This window comes from Myotis nattereri, assembly GCF_964212035.1.
Source record: "Myotis nattereri genome assembly, chromosome: 2".
Lineage (NCBI taxonomy): Eukaryota > Metazoa > Chordata > Mammalia > Chiroptera > Vespertilionidae > Myotis > Myotis nattereri.
In genome coordinates, this window is record NC_138076.1 from 16242457 (window position 1) to 16264283 (window position 21827).

General features: G+C 46.5%; 1 protein-coding gene across 1 annotated transcript; it reads right to left on the reverse strand.

The window, feature by feature from the left end:
• Positions 1–288: 288 nt before the first annotated feature.
• On the reverse strand, positions 289–8319 carry PPP1R3B (protein phosphatase 1 regulatory subunit 3B). The gene is made up of 2 exons (XM_081084705.1): positions 8135–8319; positions 289–3894 (listed from the first exon to the last, which is right to left on the reverse strand). The coding sequence occupies exons 1-2, from the start codon at positions 8269–8271 to the stop codon at positions 3012–3014; spliced, it is 1020 nt and encodes a 339-aa protein (XP_080940831.1). The 5' UTR covers positions 8272–8319; the 3' UTR covers positions 289–3011.
• Between the last annotated feature and the right edge of the window lie 13508 nt (positions 8320–21827).

Genomic DNA, 21827 nt, shown 5'->3' on the forward strand with positions numbered 1-21827 from the left:
TATACATATATATATATATATCCCAAGTGCCTACAAAGTGACGCTTGTTTTTATAAAGCAAATTATATGCAAAGATCAAAACCACAAATTCGTTTAGCAGTTCAAACTTTACATCTTTAAAAAACATTGAAAGAGTCATGTTTTGCCACCATTAAAATTACATCTTAGAGAAAAAAAATAAATTCTACCTTGATTCTGAAATTTAATTTCTACAGAACTACATAACTCTATTTCTCACCAGCTCCCATATAACAAGAATATTAAACAAGAGAGAAAGAAACCCACTCAAATGCTTCATCTCTTCCAAGAAACATTGAAAGCTTGTTTATTATCTCTTTATATAGTCCAGCTTATTTATTGCACCTAGTTTGCAAGTGCTCCCCAGGGCACAGGGGGAATAAATATGAAACCAAAACGGAGCTGCTTGCCCATTCCTGGAGCACCACACCACCAGCAGGAGGCTGGGCTTGCTGGGGCGACTCGGGAAGCACCCTGGACTGGAGGCCATTTGTCATCACAACCAAGAGCTGTCTGAGGGCCAAACCTACAGGTCAGGCTGCAGGGGAGTTTACAACTGAGAAACAGGCCCCTCTCTCAGGTGTGCAGACCTGTGGGCTGAGGGTGAGCCAAGGAGACGCTCCTCATATTCTGGGACAGAGCCGGACAGGAGGACTGCTTGGTGAGGAGGAGACAGTATTCTTCAGATCCTACAACCTCCCTGAATGGCAATGCTGACAGGGAAGTCGGGCAACCAGATTCCTTAGTGAGCGCAGGGTCTTTGCAAGCGGGTGAGGACTTGCCCCGTGGGGTGAGTGGCCCAGGTGCACTGGCTGGGGGCGTGCAGGCAGAGCCGCCAGCAAAAATATCTGGGGAGAACTGGGAGCAAAGCAGGGGAGGGTTTATGGCTGTTTTAGAAGAGATACTTATCACTGAATTACCCTATTTCAAATTTTGACACAGGAATGCCTTAGGATCACTATTATTGACAGCCATACACAAGTCACTTGAGGCGTTTTTCTCATGAACACAATGATCTCATCACGTGTAGTCGGGGAACACGTAGACGACAGTGCACCTTGTACCTTTCCTGAAATGGAGGAGGAGGAGGGCGGAGATTTCTTAAAACAAAATCAAAATGTTGCTTCTATTCAATTTAGATTTACACTCTTAAGAGCTCTGGCCACCAGATTTGTAGCACAGAGTGCTCTCTGTGTACTTGATGTAAGATATGCTTGGATAAAACACAGTTCTGCCCCATTTCAGCGTAAGTAAATGTGATTTTCCCAGAAATTACATTATCATGGCATCCCTCAGTGCTGCCCACCTGGGAGAGGTATAAACAGTAAAGCACAAGGTTACAGACTAGTCACAGCCAGTTTTAGGAAGAAGAATTACATCAAACACAACTTAAAGAGCATTTGAAAAGTTAAAACATTTTAAAGTTCAAAGAAAAAAAAACAACCCACCAAACTCCAGGAGCCAAGACACTCCGTACCTGCCCGATACCCGACAGGATCGACAAAGAAGCTGGGAGGTGTTTCCTGATTGATTTGGAAAATGCAAACGGACGGAGACTCTCTGCCTGCAGAGTCCAGTAGCTGTGCATCCCACTTCCTGCTTCCCTTAGGAAAACCTCACTTTAGTAAATCAGGCAAAAGGAAAACGAGACGGTCATTTAATCTCCCAAAACAAAAACAGAAAAACCCCAAACCTTCTACAAATACACATGTAAAAATATCTTAAACACCCCCAAGTACAAACCAGTCTTGCCCCCAAAATAATCACAGGATCTGGGGATCCATCTGACAGTGAAAGTCCCAGGAGTCTCACAACCACATGACCCACCAGATTTGTAATTCTTTTGTCCAATATGGTGGAGAACAATTAATGTCCGCTATTTCAGAGCTGGCAAACATCGGAGAACTTAGTGAGGTTTTCCTCCTCTGCCCCTTTCACATACTCACACAGCATAAATAAGGACACCCAAATCAAAGTCCCTGGGTGCTTGTAAAATGTCCCGGGTCCTGTAAATCACAGTTAAAATAAAAGCAAACACTTTCGGAAGGCTTCCAGGATATACTGGATCTGCCAACCCAAATGTCCTGAACACAGTGTAAAAGATGAGTCTCCAGAAAGGGCGATCTACAATCCGCGTATAAAGAATAAGACGCCTGCCAACCAGCCGAGCAAGCTGAAACACCCCTTGTGAGTGAGCCTTCTGGTGACTTTGGGTAAGTCTGAGTGCTTAGAAAGCTCCCCCAAAAGCCAAGAGGAGAAGCGAAACGCGTTCCACTCGCGGTTGTCCTGCCTGTCCTGAGCCAGCAATCCGTAGGCTGCACGGAGGCCAGTTACTCTGGGTCACTGGCGAGCTGCTCTCCGCTGGAATACACACGGGGCCCAGCAAGAGGAAATGCCTGCCTCCCAGGCCGATTTGCCTGTATTATCTTTTCCTGAACATCAGATGAACTGTCGAAGAAAAACACCAAAAAAACCATGGAGACAAAATGTGAAGAACGCGGAGATGTGAGACAGCAGCGAGAGGTAGGAGGGCCCGGCTGGGTGGAGAGAAGCCAGAGAACGGCAAGGGGCCAGAAGGTGGCTGGGGATGGAGTGACATCCGAGTGACTGACTTTCCTAAGCCGCTCCTCCACACAGCCCCGGCACCCTCCGAGTCGCACTGTTATGAAGCCACCATCCTCTACCCTCGCCAGCACTGCCTGCAGGCCTGGCTCCTGTCCAGACCCTCGCTGGCACCATCCTGCCGTACCCTGTGGCTGCCACGGGTGCCAAGCAGACCGGCACACCATGGCCACTCTGAGCGTGAAACTGGTTCTGTGGTCTAAGCCGGGCTGGACTTGCTGGTTGAAGGAAAAAGTGAATAGGATCCTTTCTTTTCGGCAAGTGTGCCTGATGGCAGTTCAGCTATTCTCTTGGCTTTCCATCTCCGTCCCTCTGTGACTGCAGCTGGGCTCGTCCGCCCCCACTCAGCTGGGCTCCGTCACACATGGTCACTAATAGTAGGGCCCTAGCTTTTCGTACCCTAGATAACTAGGCCACTCCGGGAACAGACCGTAGGAGCACCGAGGGCTTCCAAACTGGTCAAAGGAGATTCCCAGATCGGGTCCATTTTGTGACTCAGCTGGGCCCTGGGTGGACTTTAACTCCGCCCGGGTGATGCGATAGTTTTTGCCTTTGTTGCTGTCCCAGTATGTCTGGCCGTTGCACTCAAAACACACAGCGAACTCCATTCTTTCATAAGACTGGATTTTCTCAGGTAAGCGGATGTCAAAGGAGAAGGTGTCCCTGTCTGAACTAGAGTAAGTGTCCTTCACATACCAACAGGGGAAGTCTGTGAAGCTTTTCCAGGTGTCGAAGGTCATCCTGATCTTCACCGTCTTCTCAAACGCCAGGTTCTGCACCTTCACGGTGCCTGCGACCGCTTTGTCCTTCAGCACGCAGTTCTCCAGGCAGACGTGGTCGGTCTGAAGCCGGTTTCTAAAGTCTAAGTAATCTGCCGAAGGTTGAGAAAAATCCAACACAAAGCTCTCGCTCTCTGCTGTCGTCAGACTCACGATGTTGTCTAGGAGCTCAGTGATGTTAAACGGAATATCTAACGGGTCATCAAATTCTGAGAACACTTTGACCATTGTCAGGGCCAGCCCCTGGTTGTCTGCGAAGGACACTCGCTTTTTCACCTTTTTCTCCTGGATGGTTGGGGCCACCACTCCACTGGCTTCATTCTTGCTGCTCAACTGAATACAAGGCCTCAGAGGTTTGCTTGGCTTTGGTGAGATCTTGAAGGCGAACCTCTCTCTGCGCAGGGAAGGGGCCATGCAGCTGTATCTGCACTCTATGTCCACAGCCATCATGGGGTTAGATGAACAGGCTAGAACGCTGGCAAAAGGGGAAAGAAAGGAACAGCAATGAGATCAGACTGACATTGCTTTTCTTCACCTCTGTCCACACACTTCAGTATTAACTCAAGTGTGGTCCCGATTAACCAAAGATAGTGACAAACAGTGAGAAAGTCAGAGACATCATGGGCTCGGTCCCACTTTCCAAAAGAATGACGGCACTTCCCTAGGATGCAACAGGCACTCAGCGATGACCAACTGGAGAAACACACACGTTCAGAGAAAAATATTACAATAACTAATAGCCACAATGTAGTTATCTAAACATTTATTTTATTTTATTATTTTTAATCTTTATTATTGAAAGTATTACATATGTCCCCTTTTTCCCACCATTGACCCCTTCTAGCCCGCCCCTGCCCCCTGCCCCTACCCCAGGTCTTCACCACCCTATTGTCTGTGTCCATGGGTTATGCATATATGCATATAAGTTCTTTGGTTGATCACCTCCCACCCACCCACTAAACATTCATTTTGAAAGGGTATTTGTGCCGAAGCCGGTTTGGCTCAGTGGATAGAGCGTTGGCCTGCGGACTGAAGGGTCCCAGGTTCGATTCCGGTCAAGGGCATGTACCTGGGTTGCGGGCATATCCCCAGTTGGAGATGTGCAGGAGGCAGCTGATCGATGTTTCTCTCTCATCGATGTTTCTAACTCTCTATCTCTCTCCTTTCCTCTCTGTAAAAAATCAATAAAATATATTAAAAAAAGAAAAAAAAAAGAAAGGGTATTTGTCTTACTGTTTCCTCTCTAAGGAAGTCAAAGGAGTGAAGATTATAGGGGCCATTTGCTTTCTATTATCTGCTCTTATGGCCATGCAGTGGTTCTGGAAAGGAGAATTGTGACTTAATTGGGCAAGATAACTTTTAGGAGTGTTGAGCAATGGGTTCAATGAAAACAAACAAACACCTAAACTTGCAAAGTACTTGCATTTTAGTTTTCCCCTGGTTCATTGCAAAACATTGCTAGAGTGTACTAGAACTACACCTTCAGTTTTAACTTCAACACAGGTAGTTGGTTTTAAAAAAAAAGACAATAAAAACCTGAACAGGGGCAAAGCCCCTCCTACTCTGTCCACCGTTGACAACCTGGGTATGAACGGGGGAGAGAGAGTTCCTCCTTGGTCACAGCCGCTTCCTCCTTGCCTGAGTCAGCACAAGGTCAGCTGCAAGTTCTCTCTGCCCAGCCAACTAGCCTGCAAGGCGACCTCGTACGTGCTTCCCTGCACGACGTTAAAACAGTCAGTCAGTTCATTAGAGAAAGGTGGGGAAACTCTCAAGATATTGTGTAAACTGAATTCTAAAATAAGGGGCACAGTTAGGGAATGAAGATTTGGTAAAGTTACACTGTTTGGACCCAGTCGTGTAAATTAAATCTGCCTGAGATCCCTTTTACCAGTAAGCTACAAGAACAAGTAGAGCCGGGGATCGGGAGGCGAGGTTCCAGCCAGAGCCAGAGCTCATTAAACAATTCCCCTGGCACCTTCTAGAGCCTAATCGGTTTTGCAACTTTTTTCCACGAAAAGCAAAAGTGAGGTTAACTACCTTTTGACCCAAGGGTTACTGCCCCAGAAGCATTGCACAAGCAACCCCTGACTGACCAGAACCCCTTCAGCCTCTCAGTCTGACCGTAACTGGAGGTGAGGCCTCAACCTCAGATACGATGCGACTATCGGCCACTTCGCCTGTCCTCACACGCAGATTCCAATTTTTAGTAACTGGAACATTCTCCAAGAATCAGTCACCCAAGTGCTGGTTTAGTGTAGGCCTTCCTGACCGTCTGCTCAGGAATTCTCCAGTGGACTGTGACAGGAATGACCGTCACCCAGAAGTAGTTCTAGCAACAGAGACACATGCAAGGTAAGAGTTTCCTAAGCCCCTGAAAGGACTGCACCTGGACAGGCATTTTTATCTTCAAGTGGCATGAAAATGATCAGTTCCCACGCAGGATGCACCGGGCTGTACCTCAGGTCCCTTCTCCTGACAGACTGTCCTGCTGCTCCAGCCCTTTCCCTCCCCCAGACCAGGGAATAAGAGTGACCAAGGCTGGCCACGGGGAAAGCAGACCGAGAAGACACACATTTGACCCAGCAGGGCGCACAGGACCTGGAGACCAGTTCACTGCAGGACAGGCTCCCGAGAGCATCAGCAGCTGTTGCTCCGACCAGTACGGATGCTCAAAAACTCAGCTTCTAAGAGATGCCTGACTGGGCCATGCCCAAGGGTAGACTTCAGCGTTCCTGGTCAAAAGGGGGCAAGTCCTAAACCTCCACAATAACCAGAGAACATGCACAGTTTTGCATCAAGGCTTTCCCTGTCCCACGAGGGGGAAATTACACACCACCAGCCCAAGCTGGCTGGAGCTAGACGTCATGGTGATTTCTCTTGCGAAAACTATAGGCTCGTACAGGAAATAACCCTATGACCTTCATAGTTCCAGGCAGCTGACCTACTGACTTTCTGGCTATGCCTTTTATAATAAGTAATTGAAAAAAAAATTTTTTTTTTTTTGTATTGAGGCCAAGATATTTCCCCTTTCATTCTCTTGTAATTTTATAAATAAAGACAGAAAAACAAGATGCACCAATAATCCCCCCTTCCCTTTGCCCCAGGAACACCAAAACATTAGGTAAGCCGTCGCAACAGGTTATCATGTTTAAAAGATACAGTCATCGACCCCTTCAGCATTCCTGGATCCCCTCCCCAAAGGTTCGGCTGACACAGTATGAATAAAGTTGACATCGCTCTCTTTGTACTCTGATCTTGGGGCCCTTATTCACAGCCATAAAAGCCACTTGTATTCTATCCTGTCACTATCGTCCAAAGCATCTTCGAGATGAGTATCTGTGGGTGAGGCAGCATATTACAGGAAGGAGATGAGTTAAAATGGCATAGTCCCTGCCATCTAAATGTCCAACGTGAAGCACAGAGCCCTGGCCTAGGCACGCGTCCACCTGGCTGTGCCACTTGCTGCAGGTCACTCCACCTCTCCCGCCTCCAGCTTTCTCCTCGGAGGTCCCTTCTGGCTCTGACACTCACGGTTACTAATAATGCCCCATGGTTCTTCTCTTCCCACTAACTTTCCCCAAATACCTCAACTTAAAGTTTGTGGTAAGGCCTCCAGCTGTCTTCCTTCACTCCTGGCTCCTGGGCAGCCCTGCCAAATGAGCCCTTTATTTCCTCTCCCCTCTGCGCCCCAGCTCCAAGCCGTCCCGCTCTCTTCTCCGCACCGTGGGTCTCCCAGGGACGCCTGGCCACACAAACCACAGGCTCCAACACCTTCTAGCAACTCCCCACGTTCCCAAGTCAAGTCTTTCCTCAATTGTCGCCTCTTCTTCAGGAAACTGCCATGACGGGCCCCCAAATCTTCTAGTATGTCCTTCTAGGCCCTCTAGCTGCTCCTCTTGCAGAATCCCGTCCACACCCCCTTTTTCTGTGTTCAAAAGAGTGGAGCGTCCAGGCTGGAGGATTCCACAGGTCACTCCGACCTGGATCCCTCTCGGACCCACCCCTTCTAAGATCTTCCTTTGCCTGTCGGGGGCACCTACCTTTGAGGCCGCGGGGCAGCCCCCTCCCCAGCTCGCTCGGAGATGCATCGGAGAGCCCTGTGGGAGGTGGCAGAGGCGGCCACCGGTCTACGCTCAGTTCCTGGAGCAGGAGGAGGAGCCCGAACTATTACTCCAGGGCGGGGAGGAGGGGTCACCCCGGCCCGAGCCGCGCCGCGCGAGCGCCCCCACGCGGCCGCCTGGCCCCGCCGGGTCAGGACAGCCCCAGTGTGGGGACCTGAGGCCAGGGGACAGGGTGGGCGCGGCGCTCTATGCCTCCTCTCTCTCGGCGGCCCGAGAGACTACAAAGTGTGTTTGCTAGAGTTTTACGGGGAAGCGAGACCCTGGGAGAGAAGAATCGACTTTTCTTTGTGCTCCAGACCCCATCGGCCAACTCCGCAGACACTCTGCCGGGACAATAGAGGGCGAGGGCACCCTAAGTGCCCGCCCCAGCCCCGCGGGACCGCACCTCGGGTTCCAGCCCACCTCTGGTCCCTGGACTGCCCGCTCCACGTGGAAGCAGCAGCGTCCCGGCGCCCGTCTAGAGTGTTCCACCCCGGAGTGGAACTGCAAGTTGGACGGAGAACGTGCCCATGGCAGGAACGACAGAGGGTCTCCCCTGCGCGCCCCTCGCCGCCATCACCCCGCGCTCGGACGCCAGGACGTGGAAGGACGTACCTGGTGCAGCTCATAAGCCCCGAGGCGCAGAGGCTCCAGCCCGCGGCCGCATCGGTGCCAGGGTGGCTGGGGCAGCCGGAGCGGCAGCAGGAGCGCGGGCCGAGACTCACGTCCGTGCCCTCCACCGGCAGCCGCATCCGTCCGCGCGCGAGAAGCCCGCTCGCCCCCCTACGGTCCGCCCCTGGGACTCCGGCTCCCGGCCGCCGCGCCGCTCGCTTTAACTTTCCGGCCACCTCTCCCGTCTCGGGGTGCCATCCCAGACCCCCTTCCACGTGAACGCCCCCCGCAGCCAATGGGCGTGCCGGGACGCGAGCGGCGGCCAATGGCCGGGGAGCCGCGCGCCGGGAGAGCACCGCTGCGCCACGTGATCCCCGGCGCGCCGGGAGGGCTGGGGCTGCGGGGAAGGCGGTGGGTCGCTGTTTCCTCAGAAGCCGGGGGCCAGGCGCCAGGGGGCAGAGGCACTTGCCTGCAGATGAGCGCTCCGTTCCAGCAGGAGGCCTGGGCGTGAGAGGTTTACGGTTTCCCCCTTCAGGCGCGTCCTAGCGGGGCAAAACCTTTCCATACGTTCCCACGGGCCCCGCTTCCATCTGCACTTTAGCTGCGGGGTTCACCGATGACCGTGACTTCCGCTACCACCTGCGGAGACCGGGGGAGCCCTGAGAAAAGACTTGTGTTTCCCGGCTAATGAAGTGGCATTTCTTTGGGTTAGTTATTCCCAGATCCTGAGATAGTGTCTAAAGTTAAACAATTCTGGAGCCCAGCTGATGTTGTTCAGTGGTTGAGCTTCGACCTATGAACCAGGAGGTCATGGTTTGATTCCTGGTGGGGCACATGCCCGGGTTGTGGACTCGATCCCCAGTGTGGGGAGTGCGAGAGGCGGTGGATCCATGATTCTCTCTCATCATGGATGTCTCTCTCTCTCTCTCCCTCTCCCTTCTTCTCTGAAATCAATAAAAATATATTTTAAAAGCACACAAGAACCCCCACAAAACAAAAACACAATTCTTGGATGCTTGCTTTGTGCCTGTCATAGTCCAAGTATTACTGTGAAAGGAATACCGTACAATTCTTTTAATGTTATTGGGGCAAAGGACTAAACCAGGGGTGGGCAACCCCTGGCACGCGTGCCAAACATGGCACGCGAAACCCTCGCTTATAATCTTCCATTTACATTTTTTTTCTTAATATCGACTTTTTTATTTTTCAGATAAATTCAGTGTAGGTGCATCTTAGATAAATAAATAATTTTACATAACATGTATACATTAAAAAATAAATGTATTTTTCATCATCATATACTGTGTTTTTGTCGCTCGAATGAATTTTATTATTTCTTCAAGGTTCTTCACATACGTACACCTTAAGAGATATCAAGTGGGCATAACATGTTCTCAAAAAATTAGGGTTGGCACGCAGAAGAATTTTGAGTCAGAGATTTTGCTGGTTTTGGCACGCACTCAGAAAAAGGTTGTCCACCCCTGGACTAAACCCATCTCACAGAGTGTTGCATGTATATAGTTGAGGGTTTCTCAGGTAGGTATATTTTAGCGGAAATTACCTGACTTGAATCTTATAAAAATGACCTGGGGGAAGGAGGGGGAGGGTAGGTGGGAAAAGTTCAACCAAAGAACTTGTATGCCTATATGCATAACTCATGGACACAGACAATAGGGTGTGAAGGCCTGGGCAGGGGGCAAGGGGCAGGGGCAGGCTAGAAGAGGTCAATGGGGTGAAAAGGGGACATATGTGATACTTTCAACAATAAAGATTTTCTTTTAAAAAATGACCTGGACCTCCAGGGCTTCCATGATCTACCTCTATGATATAGAGAATGATGAGATTCTAAGAGACCAAAAGCCCCTCCTCTCCTATGAGAATAACAAGTTTACATTTATATAGTCATTTATATAATCTCCTTTATGATCGATCAGCTTTGAGCTGGTCACTTTAGGGCTGAGGATCCTAGTTTTCTTATGCTAATGACTTTTGGAAGCTGATAGAGGCGTGCCAGCTTTTTAAAGTGCCAAGTAAAGACACTGAATTTAAAAAAACAACACCACCAAAACAACTTACTATCTTCTGTTACTATCCTTTTATTTATTTTTTTAATAAAAGTTCTTTTTAACAGCAATAACGACAGAATGCAGGAAGGATGTAACCTCAGAGTAAAGTCCTTTACATTGGATAGATTTAGCTTTATGAAAATTCATTATGTTGAACATGGTGTTTGGGAAATTCCGCTTTCAGGGATGGAAGAGCACATCCTAATGTTACTAGGGATCTAAGACTAAAACGCTGGTCGGTTACAGTAATCCAATACAGGCCTTCAGCTTACAGAGCTTCCCCAGACATCGTCTCCCTGTCTGAAGGGCGATCATTTGTCCTCTTCTCTCTCAATGGGCAAATCTGATAAAGGACCACCTGCGAAACCAGCTGTTGGTAGGCGGTTGGCAAGTAAAGTTTCTGTGCAATACCCCCTTTCCCAATTCTAAACCCCCTTTATTAGCTGGTGAGTGGGTTGAAGATTTATTAAGCCAAGGGTTGGCTGCGTTTCCCCAGCGTAGTGTGCATGTTAACGGAGTGGGCAAAGAGAAAGAGCCAACAGGTATTGCAAAATACATGCAGGCAAAGGGTGATCTGCACCAAACTGGGAAGAAGTTGGAACAAGTAAATACAATTTTACAGCGTTAGGGTTTGGAAGCATCTTCCTTACATAGATCTAGGAAACCATGGGTAATAATTTCCCCTGCGGTTTCGATGACTATTTCAGGCCAGGAGAGTGGGGCTAAACTTAGCTGTGGCACACCACAGTCTTGGTAGGTAGGAGTGTGGCATCCATGCGTTTGAAAAGAGCACAGTTTCACTTGCGATCAGCATGGATCTGGGGTACAGGTCTGGAGGACTGTTCCAGCAGAATCCATTGCAGCCCCAGAGCCCAGAACCTGCCAGCTGGGTTGGCCGTTAGACATGGAGATCTTACCTCACCTTTTCATTTTATAGCAGTTCTAAAGAAAGTCAAAATGGATAATTTCAACCCTTTAGCCAATGCATACTAAGTTCCCTTTATGGTATCTGGCATTTTAGTTTTAATTTCATTTAATAAGGCAAGCATCCCCTCCTCAAATAAATAAAAAAGACGAGCATTGTCTAATCATCATTATTTTCCCATAAATCGTTCTTTGTTGGGTCTATTAGTGGTAGCACTGTCTTTTCTTCCTTCATTGTGGGCTGACTGGTGACTCCTTTAGTCCCTTCTTACACATTTGTTCATTCATTCAACAACACATTATTGAATAACTACTGTAAATCCGGGTGCTAGATATGGAAAAAATGGAAAACGTCTTACTCTTAAGAAGCTCTGAGATTAAATGACGATGCAGGATAAAGCATGGAAGGTAAATCTCCGTGTTTTGGGAGCTAGCACGAAGGCTGTGCATGCGTAGCAGTGCAGGTGGGGGCGGGAGTGGGGAAGGTCAGAGAAGGCTCCTGAAGAAGTGACCATTGAGCAGCATCCTGAAGGGGGAGTTAGCGTTCAGGGGTAATGGAGAGAGCATGGCAGGAATTGGCAAAGGTCCAGGGCTCTCTACCTTCCCCTAAAGAATTTCCACTCTGCTGATTAAAACAACGTTTCTGTATGCATGTGTTAACATCAGCATTGTACTCATCCAGAACGTTTTAAAAAATATTGTTAATGTCTTATCTCCTTTTCAACTTAACACGTTTCAAAGACAGCCCAAACCGAGGTCTTATCGTCAGCCAAGATTTTGGAAGAAAAATCGTTTTTGTTTTTTTTTTTCATTCTTAGAATTATAACATTGCTTCTCATTGAATAAAAAGTATTGCAGAGAAAATCTAAATAAAAATAACCAAGGGTCAGAACTAAAAAAGAGGACATTCTTGTGCCTGATGAGAATAGAAAGAGGAAAAGACTTTCCAAACTGCCCGAGTCGGTTTATATTTAGATGAGCGAAGTTGTTTGCACCTGTCAGAGCCGCAGACATGTTCTGGGCGCATCGTGTTACCTGGGGCCCCCTGCCCCTCTTTCAGATTTGACTGAAAGTGACTTGCTAGGTCATGTCTTATGGGTTAGGCAGATGCATACTTTAACGGAGGTTATTCTGTAAGCCTCTAACTATGGAGAATGTTCTTAGCCTGGGAGAAGACCTAGACTGGTTTACATGTCCAGGGTTCATCACGGCATTTTTCTCACCCTTGAGGGCTTTTGAGGACCTGGGTGAGTTTAATATGGGGACCACTCCTATAAAAACTATGTATACAGAGCAGCTTCTATTCCATACAGAGCTTTGTACAAACCTGACATGATAGCTTTCATTTGTAATATTATTTATGATTATAAAACTAATACAAGATCATTGTAGAAATTATGGAAAATACAGAAAAATGTAGAGAAGAAAATTGATCAGCACCACCCAGCAATCACTGCCAATACAATTCACTGTCTTTTCGTTTAATATTTATTCTATGCATAAATATTAGATTAAAACAATCATAGGATATGTGAAGTTTGATATCTTAATTTTTTACTAATGACTGCTTCTCAGTTTTAGTATTATTATAATTTAGCATTAGTATAATCATAAATTTTCAGACATGCTTTTTAAAAAATGTTTTTATTGATTTTAGAGAGTGAGAAAGGGAGAGGAGAGAGAGATAGAAACATCAATGAGAGAATCACCGATCAGCTGCCTCCTGCATGCCCTGTACTAGAGATCAAGCCCACGACCTGGATATGTGCCCTTGGCAGGAATCAAACCTCAGACCCTTCAATCCACAGGTTGACTCTCTAGCCACTGAGCCAAACCAGCTAGGGCCAGACATGCTTTTTAATGGCCGTGTAATATTTCTTCATATGAGAGACCATACTTTATTTTCTTTTTTAAAAAATTTATTTTATTGATTTTTCACAGAGAGGAAGAAAGAGGGATAGAGAGCTAGAAACATCGATGAGAGAGAAACATCAATCAGCTGCCTCCTGCACACCCCCTAGTGGGGATGTGCCGGCAACCAAGGTACATGCCCTTGACCGGAATCAAACCTGGGACCCTTCAGTCCGCAGACCGATGCTCTATCCACTGAGCCAAACCAGTCAGGGCCATACTTTATTTTCTTACTGTGGGAGCACTTAGATATTTTTTCATATTTTCTCTATTGTAAATACACGTTCATAAACATCTTTATATGGAATCTATGTCCACACCCCTGATTATTTTTTTATAACCATTTCCCACAGAATACAGTCAGATGTTCTTCAAACTCTTGATTTATATTGCCAATTGTTTTTAGAAAAGATCAGTATTGGCTTTTTATTCCCACTACTGGAGAAAATTAAGAGTTAAATAATCTTAATAAGGTCTTGGCTTGTGGACTTTGGGAAAATTATATATCTCATCTGACAAAAAAAGCTATATGAGAATTTTGACTAATGAGTCATATATTCTGTACCTGGGTGAAAATAGCTGTATTCCTCATCATTTGCTTTAGCTTTGAACCTCAAAGTACACAGCCAATTTGTGTTATAAATGAGGACTTCATAACCCATATTATTGACTAAAATGGTATTAAGTGGTGGCTGGTTAGAGAGAAGGTGGAGAGGTTGGGAATGAGGTAGCATCACTTTGCCACAGGCTTAAAAGGAATTAGGCAGAACCCAGGATATATATTTATATTCTTTGCTCATTTATTCCCTGTTCGTGACTGGTGTGGTCATAAATTATATTTAAGTGTGTAACTAAATACATATGATGCAATGTATAGCTTCCAGGTTTTCACGTCAAGTGGCATACGTTTTGTGTGCGAACATGTCACTCTGCTTTTAGGGCTGGGACAGCCATTTGGCGGCTGCGTGCCTGGTACTGAGATCTGGGCTGTTTCTGCTGCGTGCCTGGGGTCAGATCCCTCAGCTACAGCCAGCACTTTGGGGTTTTGTGTAAGTAATTGTTCTTCAGTTTGCTCCATCCTGTATTTACAATACTGCCTGGATCATCCTCTTAGAAACAGGCGATGATATAATTCGTATTAAGAAAACAATGACTCACTTGAGAGATGAGGTAAAAAACGAAGTATTTATGTACCGGGATTTTAAAATGTGCACCACGCTGTTTTCCAACCACTTTAATTTTCGATCGCGCCTTGCTTTCTTTGAAATTCAGAGTCAGAAGCTGGACTGACTTCATGCTTTTCCCTATGATCACTTGATAGTCTCTGGAGAATTCCGACTTAAAGCCTGCATTCTTCCTTCTCCAAACTCATGGTAACCAGTTCTCCACACAGAGCCACGGGCTGTTCTGGAGCTAGAAATGGATCAGGGAAGGCTGGGAAGTCACCACATGTTGAGAATGTTCCTCCTCTGCCCCTTGCCTTGCTCGTGTTTCCAAGGAGGCACCACGCTCAGGGAGCAGTGAGGGAGCCATCGCGCCCCGTCATCATTTCATCTACTGCATAATAAAACGCCGAGGACAATAGTGCATTTGTTGTAAAGGCTACTCAAGTTTGTTATAAAATTACACTTCACCAAAAACAACAACCTGAAAACTAACTATTCGTATGAGTCTTACTTGGTAGGTAGCCAGGACTATAAAATATGGAAAGCCAAACTTTGACGTTGTTTTCATCCAAGCCTTGGGAATAGACATAACCATATCTTAAGCCTTAGCAACGATATTTGTTATCGCTTCTGTGTTCCTCTGTTAATTCTTTGGTCATTTCAAAGAGTAGCAAATAAGCATTTATCTTTCTTATAAACCAGCATTAGTCATCAACTTGAAGGGACAATCCAAAGTCATAGGTTAGGAGAAGAAGAAACATTGTAAAGTGATTTCTGGTTGAACTTGCTGCTAAAATTCCTAGGAAGACAGACACATGGAAAGATGAAGGCTCACATCACTCTCAAGACCTAGAGATAATGAAATGTCGTGGTTAAGAGTTTGCTCATCAGCTGGTCCTGGATTTGAATACTGACTCTTCCACAACGGGCTGTGGACCTTGAGAAAATCACTTCCCAGTTTTGTGCCTGTTTTCTTACCTGTAGAATGGGAATGCTAATGCCTGCCTGGTAGGTACTCTGAAGTTTTCCTGGAACATTTTATGTGTAACCAGGACGACTTGTTCATAAAACCCAAGTGCAGTGAAAGTTACATTATTATTCTGGATTATTCTAAATGCAATCAACTCTGGATCCTAACCCTCCATTTCCCAAGGGCAGCAAGAAGCTAAGTAGCAGTTGGCTTACACAGCCCCTCAAAATTGGGAACAGGCCCTTTGTCTTTAGACTCTGTGGTCCCTGCCCTTAATGCTGCTATTCCTACAGCCCATCCTCTGTGGAGGTCAGGTCCTCACCACACACCGCAGCTGCTGCTCAAGGCAGGCTCCCAGGTGATGTCTCCTTGGCAGGCCTGTTGTGAAGGTCAGGCAGTCCCAGACCTAAGCCCCTTGCACTTGGGCAGGGTGTCAGTTTCAATCACCTGTAGAAACTTCAGGTCCCACAGCTCACAGGCTCTGGGAATTCACCCACTCTCTGGGGTGTATCTTTCTGCAAACCTATAGAAACACCTTTTTCTATCCCCTTCCAATCTTGGACAGTTCTGGACCCGTTCTGGAAGGACTCAGGATTCCCAAGGCTTACATGGGGCAATATCTTCAGATACTTTTGTAACAGGAAGGAGCTGTTAGTACCTCCTTAGGGCAAAAAGGGCCAATACTTAGGAAAAAAGATATACCTTTCTCTCTGGTGTAAGGTGCTGGGGTGTGTGAGAATAAAGCACCCATTTAAATGCTGACATATTTGTAAACTGTCAAGCACATGGGAAATATTCCAGGGGCATCACTCTTGTGCCAAATACCCCATCCTTTGAGGGTAGGTGAAGAGACACAACAACAAAGATTTAACTTATAATAAAAGGGGAAAAGCCTATGTCTAAAGACTGAAAAAGAGCTGACCTCTGAAACACATTTACTACAGGAAACAAAAGAAAAATTTAAGATATCTTCGATTACAAGAAGATGTGGTCTTTATGAATTACAGAAAACCATACACAGAGAAGAGGCTTAGATGAAATGTTAGCAAGGTAATTTCTTTTTTATTTAGAAAATCTTGTTTAGAAATATGTGCGTTTATTCTACACAGTTTATTGCTTTCTTAGGTAGTTCTTTCACATATTTTTTGTAGTAAACTCTAGCATGCATTTTGAAAAGTAAACAAAATTTAAGTGTATAGATTATTAAATTGTCATAATATCTATCCACTTGTACCACAGAAGTCCCTTTTATTCCCAATTTCTGTCACTCTTCCCCAGAGATATCCTACTGGTTTCTACCACCACAAAAAGATGTTTGTTTATAAAAGTAAATATAGTTTCCTCACTGGAGAGCATTATGCTAAGTGAAATAAGCCAGTCAATGAAGGAGAAATACCACATGATCTCACTCATTCATGGATAATAGAGACCATTATAAACTTTTGAACAATAATAGATACAGAGGCAGAGCTGCCTCAAACAGATTGTCAAACTGCAGTGGGAAGGCCGGGGAGGGTTGGGGGGCAGGAGGTAGGGGGGTAAGAGATCAACTAAAGGACTTGTATGCATGCATATAAGCATAACCAGTGGACATAAGACATTGGGGGATAGGGGAGGCTAGGGGACTGTCTAGGGCGGGGGGATAAAATGGACACATATGTAATACCCTTTGTAATACTTTAAGCAATAAATTTTAAAAAAAAGTAAATATAGTTTCCTCATACAATCCACCTATCATGCTTCTTAGTACTTACCTAATGGAGTTGAAAACATATGTCCTCATTAAAAAAACTGCATATAGATGTTTATAGCAGCTTTATTCATAATTGCCCAAACTTGGAAGCAACCAAGACATCCTTCGGTTGGTAAATGGATAAACTGGTACAGCCAAACAATGGAATATTACTTAGTGCTAAAAAGAAATGAGCTATCAAGCCATGAAAAGACATAGTGGAACCTTAAATGTATATTGCTAAGTGGAAGGAGAGAATCTGAAAAAGCTACATGCTACATGATTCCAGCTAGATGGCATTCTAGAAAAGGCAAAACTATGGAGACAGTATAAAGGTCAGTGGTTCCCAGGGGTGGGACAGGGAGAGACGAATAGGTGGAACACAAGGATTTTTAAGGCAGTGAAAATACTGTGTAAAGTATTATAATGATGAAAATATGTCATTATACATTTGTCTAAACCCATACGATATACAACACCAAGAGTTAACTCTAAGGGGAACACCCTATTGACTTTGGGTGATTACGATGTTTCAATGTAGATTCATCCTGGGTTAAAAAGTGCACCATTCTGGTGAGTGATGTTGATAATGGGTAAAGCTATGTATGCATGGGGGCAAGGGTTATGTGAGAGATCTCTGTACCTTCCTCTCAATTTTGTGAACCTAAAACTACTCTTTAAAAATAAAAAGAAGATGGTATAAGGAGATGAGAACAGAATGGATATTAAAAAAATGCAATTGTGCAACCCAGGCATGTGCCCTGACCAGGAATGGAACCATGATCTCCTGTTTCAGAGCTGGGCGCTCAACCACTGAGCCACACTGGCAGGGCAACAAGTTATTCATATAAGAGCAAATACCAGATGACTTTGAACCTCTTGGTGGTACTAGCTGTCAGAAAACCATGGAGAAGCATCAAAAACAATTTTATATTAGACCAAGTTGACTTTTTGTGTGTATATGACCTCTCTGTATATAAGGTCCTATTCCCTCATCCCCTGCCACACACACACACACACAGACACATACACACAACACACACACACAACACACACACAGACACACACACAACACACACTCACACACACACACACAGACACACACACATTACAAACTGCAGCAAGGAGACAGAGTTGTACTAAAAAAAAAAGTAGGTCTATCTTATCCACCATGCTAACTTTGTTCCATGAAGAGGTTCTAACATCACACTTAGAAGTCTATTGTATGTTGCCCAGACCATCTCGCCTGGCAGCGGTAGCGCTCTTTGCTGCTGAGAAAGAGGTCTCCCTCCCGATGACGTCTTGAATCTCACCTCTCCCACTCCAAGGGTGGCCCTGTTGTTTTCCTTGCCAGTGGGAATTTACACTTCGTGGGTGTAGTGTTTGCTCAGGTGGAAGAGCTCAACATACCAAGTCGTCTCCTTAATTTCACTCCAAATGCCAAGACTTGAGTTTATAAATCCTATTGAAAAATCATAGGCTACTAGAGTTCAAAGGACTTTGTGCCTTCTAGTCTAGCACCCCCCATTTACAGGTGAGGAAACAGAGACCCCGAAAGGTGCCATCACTTGTTTACCCATAGCAGGTTTCATATGATGTTACTGCCACCTCGTATTTCCAAGAAGAGGAAAGAAGTGAATAGCCCCGCTCCTTTGCCTTCTCCTTCACCACCATCAGCAGCCCCACTTCCGGAGGGGAATAGGATGCTGTCTCTTGGTCAGGATGGACAGCCGAAGAGACCAAGTACCTAGCACCCTACAGTGGTGACCAGAAGCCCGTTGTGCCCCGAGGAGGATTTCCACTCTCAGAGACCCTTCCAGGGTCCTGGTAGAGCTCTCTCCCCTACTCTACACCTGATGGAAGGGCAGGAGGACAGGTTTACTTAGGACCAGGCAAGACACAAACAGTCGAGGAGGAGACATCCAAATTGCTGCTGCCCGCATGGTCCATCAGGCGGGGAGTAGGACTATGGGCAAGCCTTAGGAGACACAGCTCTGGGCAGTATCGGTGACCAGGTTGGCCTCGGTTCCATCATCGTCCAGCCATCAGGTGAAACTCGAGCAAAGCAAAAGCTGCAACCTCCTCGGGGGAAAGCCCTCTCCCCAGCTCCTCACCTTCAACCTGCTTTTATACAACACAGGCCGAATCTAAACAGTACGGACTTCCATTTAGTGAGCATTCACTTAGGGCCAGGCGCTTTATGTACTTTATACCAGTATCCTGAAAGGTATGCATTTCTCTCCCCCCTTTTTATTGTATTTATTGGGGTGACACTGGTTAACAAAGTTATACAGGTTTCAGGTGCACAGTTCCACAGCCCATCATCTGTATCGTGTGTTCACCACCCCAAGTCGTCTCCATCCATCACCATAAAGGTTGGTACTTCTATGAGCCCCCTTTTATAGGTAAGAAAATCGAGGCTCAGAGAAGTTAAGTAACTTGCCTAAGCTCACACAGCAGCAAATGGCCGAGTTTTGATTCAAAGTCAAATCTGTCTGACCCGCAAGACCAGGCTGTTTCTACCACATCGGACTGCAGCTCCCAGCAACCAGATGGAAAAGGCTGCGAGGCCCTTCCTCAAGGACTTCTTGTCTTGCTTCCCCATCTGCTAAATTAAATTTTAAGGCTTTAACTGGGGCCCCAGCAGAATAAGTTTTGGATTTTGCAAGCATAGCCCTTAATTCAATTTAACTGCTGGGACAACCACCTCATTCACAGTCAGGCAGTACGGAGGGGACGATTGGGTTACTCGTTGCTGCGGCTCTGGCCGGAGGAGGCACGGTTTGCAAGTTCCCTGGACGGCTGCTATACAGTGGGCAGGAAGGAAATCTGGGGAGGGGGAGAAGGATACTGGAGGCTGAAGGGAGGAAGGCAGGGGACACGGGGAGGAGGTGTCTGAGGCTTGCACGGGGTGAAAGGGAAAGGGCGCACAATAGATGAACGGGTGCCAGATATCTGTGTTTTCAGGAGGAAGCCAGACGTGGAAAAAAGTCTTCCTACCCCCAACAATTAAATACACCCCACATCCCGAGAGAGCAGAAAAAATAAAAACTAAAACAGCCTGCAGTGAGGGCAGGGGATTCCACAGTGAACCTGGGAGGAACTCATTTACTCAGAAGCACCTTGTGAAGTTGTTTAGCTGGTCAATACCTTGGGACCAGGGCAGCCAGACATCTTCTGTGGTCTCTGGCTTTGTCACCTCAGGGGGTGGGGGCACAGGGCTACACTGGGCAAGAGGGGGTCACACTTGGGTCTGTGGTTTGTGGCGGGGGAGGAGGCTACTGGGTGGCTGACCCCCATCCTTTCATCTCCGGGCCCTTCCATGGCACTCGGCCAGGGCTGACATTTGTCACACGTGTGAAGCAAATGACTCTTGTAAGACCTCAGGAGAGGGGGTGGTGATGAGGAGGGACACAGGTTGGCCTAGGACCTCTTGGACATTTTATGTTCCCCTCGACTTGTGCCTCAAGGACTCCTGGGATCTCACACCAGACAATTTTCTCAGGGAGTCACACAGCCTCAACGCTATTCTGCCAAAACAGAAAACAAAAATTAACTTTAACTCAAATTCACTCCAATTTAAAACATGAACATGCACCCTCTGGCATGCTTATGAATAAATGAAATGTTACAGAAAAAGTAATTAATATTTCGAGGCTCCCAAAGATGTTGGGAAGTCACAACTTTAGGAGTATAAGGATTCTGGGAAAACCTTTACGGGGTGTTCCTAGTACTTTCTGGTCTCTGCTGCTGTAGGACGATGACGCAGAAGCACGTCCAGGCCATCACTGCAGCCCGGCTGCCCGAGCCCCCCTCGCCCTCTCCCAGGGAGGCAGCCCAGGGGCTGTGCTTATCATGGCTCTCAGGGGCCTGAGATTTCCTAAGCCTCCCTCTATTTGCCAAACACTTAAAGGTATTTAATTTAATTTTAATTTCAAACGTATTTAATACCTATTCGGTTGAGTCAGACCTTTTGACTGATGGAAAGCCAGAACTGGGTAAAGGGAAACCCTGCAAAATCATTTTATATTTAGAGAAACGTTTGAGAAAAGATTGGATAAAGACAAAGGGAAAAACAATAAGGAAGCTGTACCCTGTTGCTCCCCAAAGGGCCTTGATGAAATACCCGTTTCTGAGGAAGTTCGTCACTAAAATGGTTTTTGGGATCAAATAAATCTGGAGGCTGTGACCGACTGGAGCCCCGCTTGGAGAAGCCCAGAGCTGGAGAGCGCGCTGAAGGCTCTGACCAGGCCTGCAGGGAGGAAAGCTGGCTCTGAGGATATACCCAGGCATTTCCCAGGCTGCCTGAGAACTCATGCTTCCTGTGGCGGTGCAGGTACCATACAGGAAGGAGTAAAGGAGAGAAAGAAATGGACGCAGGTGACCACGACTGCAATTTTAGAGAAGAAATTCTAACAGAATTGGGACATGGATGATGCATGATGTAATTCTGTGTAATGTTATTCCTTCCTGGAGAGCTAGGACAGAAACAGGCCCAACAGATATGCACGGGACACCTTTTCCTGGAACAGGGCTATCAGAAGGATGCTTTCTTCCACCCAAGCACAGAACCAAGCCACATGGGAAAAAGAGAACCAAGTGGGAGATAAAATCAGGCAGCTCAAGGCTTATACATAAGGATCGAGGGCAAACGGAAGCAGCCAGCCTTGATCAGCACGGACACTTCGGACAGGACACCAGTGCTTCACCTGCTACCAGGCCTGGGACTGGAAATAAGCTGCCCGCAGCAACAGCCTGTGCAGGTTTGAAAGGGAGAACTCTTAATAGAGGAGTTTTGACAGAAACACACAGAAGGCCATGTAAAGATGGAGGCAAATATTTGGCTGAAGCAGCCACAAGTTAAGGAACACCTAGAGCCACCAAAAGCTGGAAGAGGCAAGGAGAGGTCTTCTAGAACCTTCAGAGG

What these genes read in the sequence shown, in the direction of transcription:
- PPP1R3B (XM_081084705.1), bottom strand. Translation starts at nt 8,271, where the DNA reads ATGCGGCTGCCGGTGGAGGGCACGGACGTGAGTCTCGGCCCGCGCTCC. An exon ending in GGGCTTATGAGCTGCACCAG is followed by an intron (nt 3,895 to 8,134) that starts GTACGTCCTTCC and finishes CCCTTTTGCCAG; the next exon opens with CGTTCTAGCCTGTTCATCTA.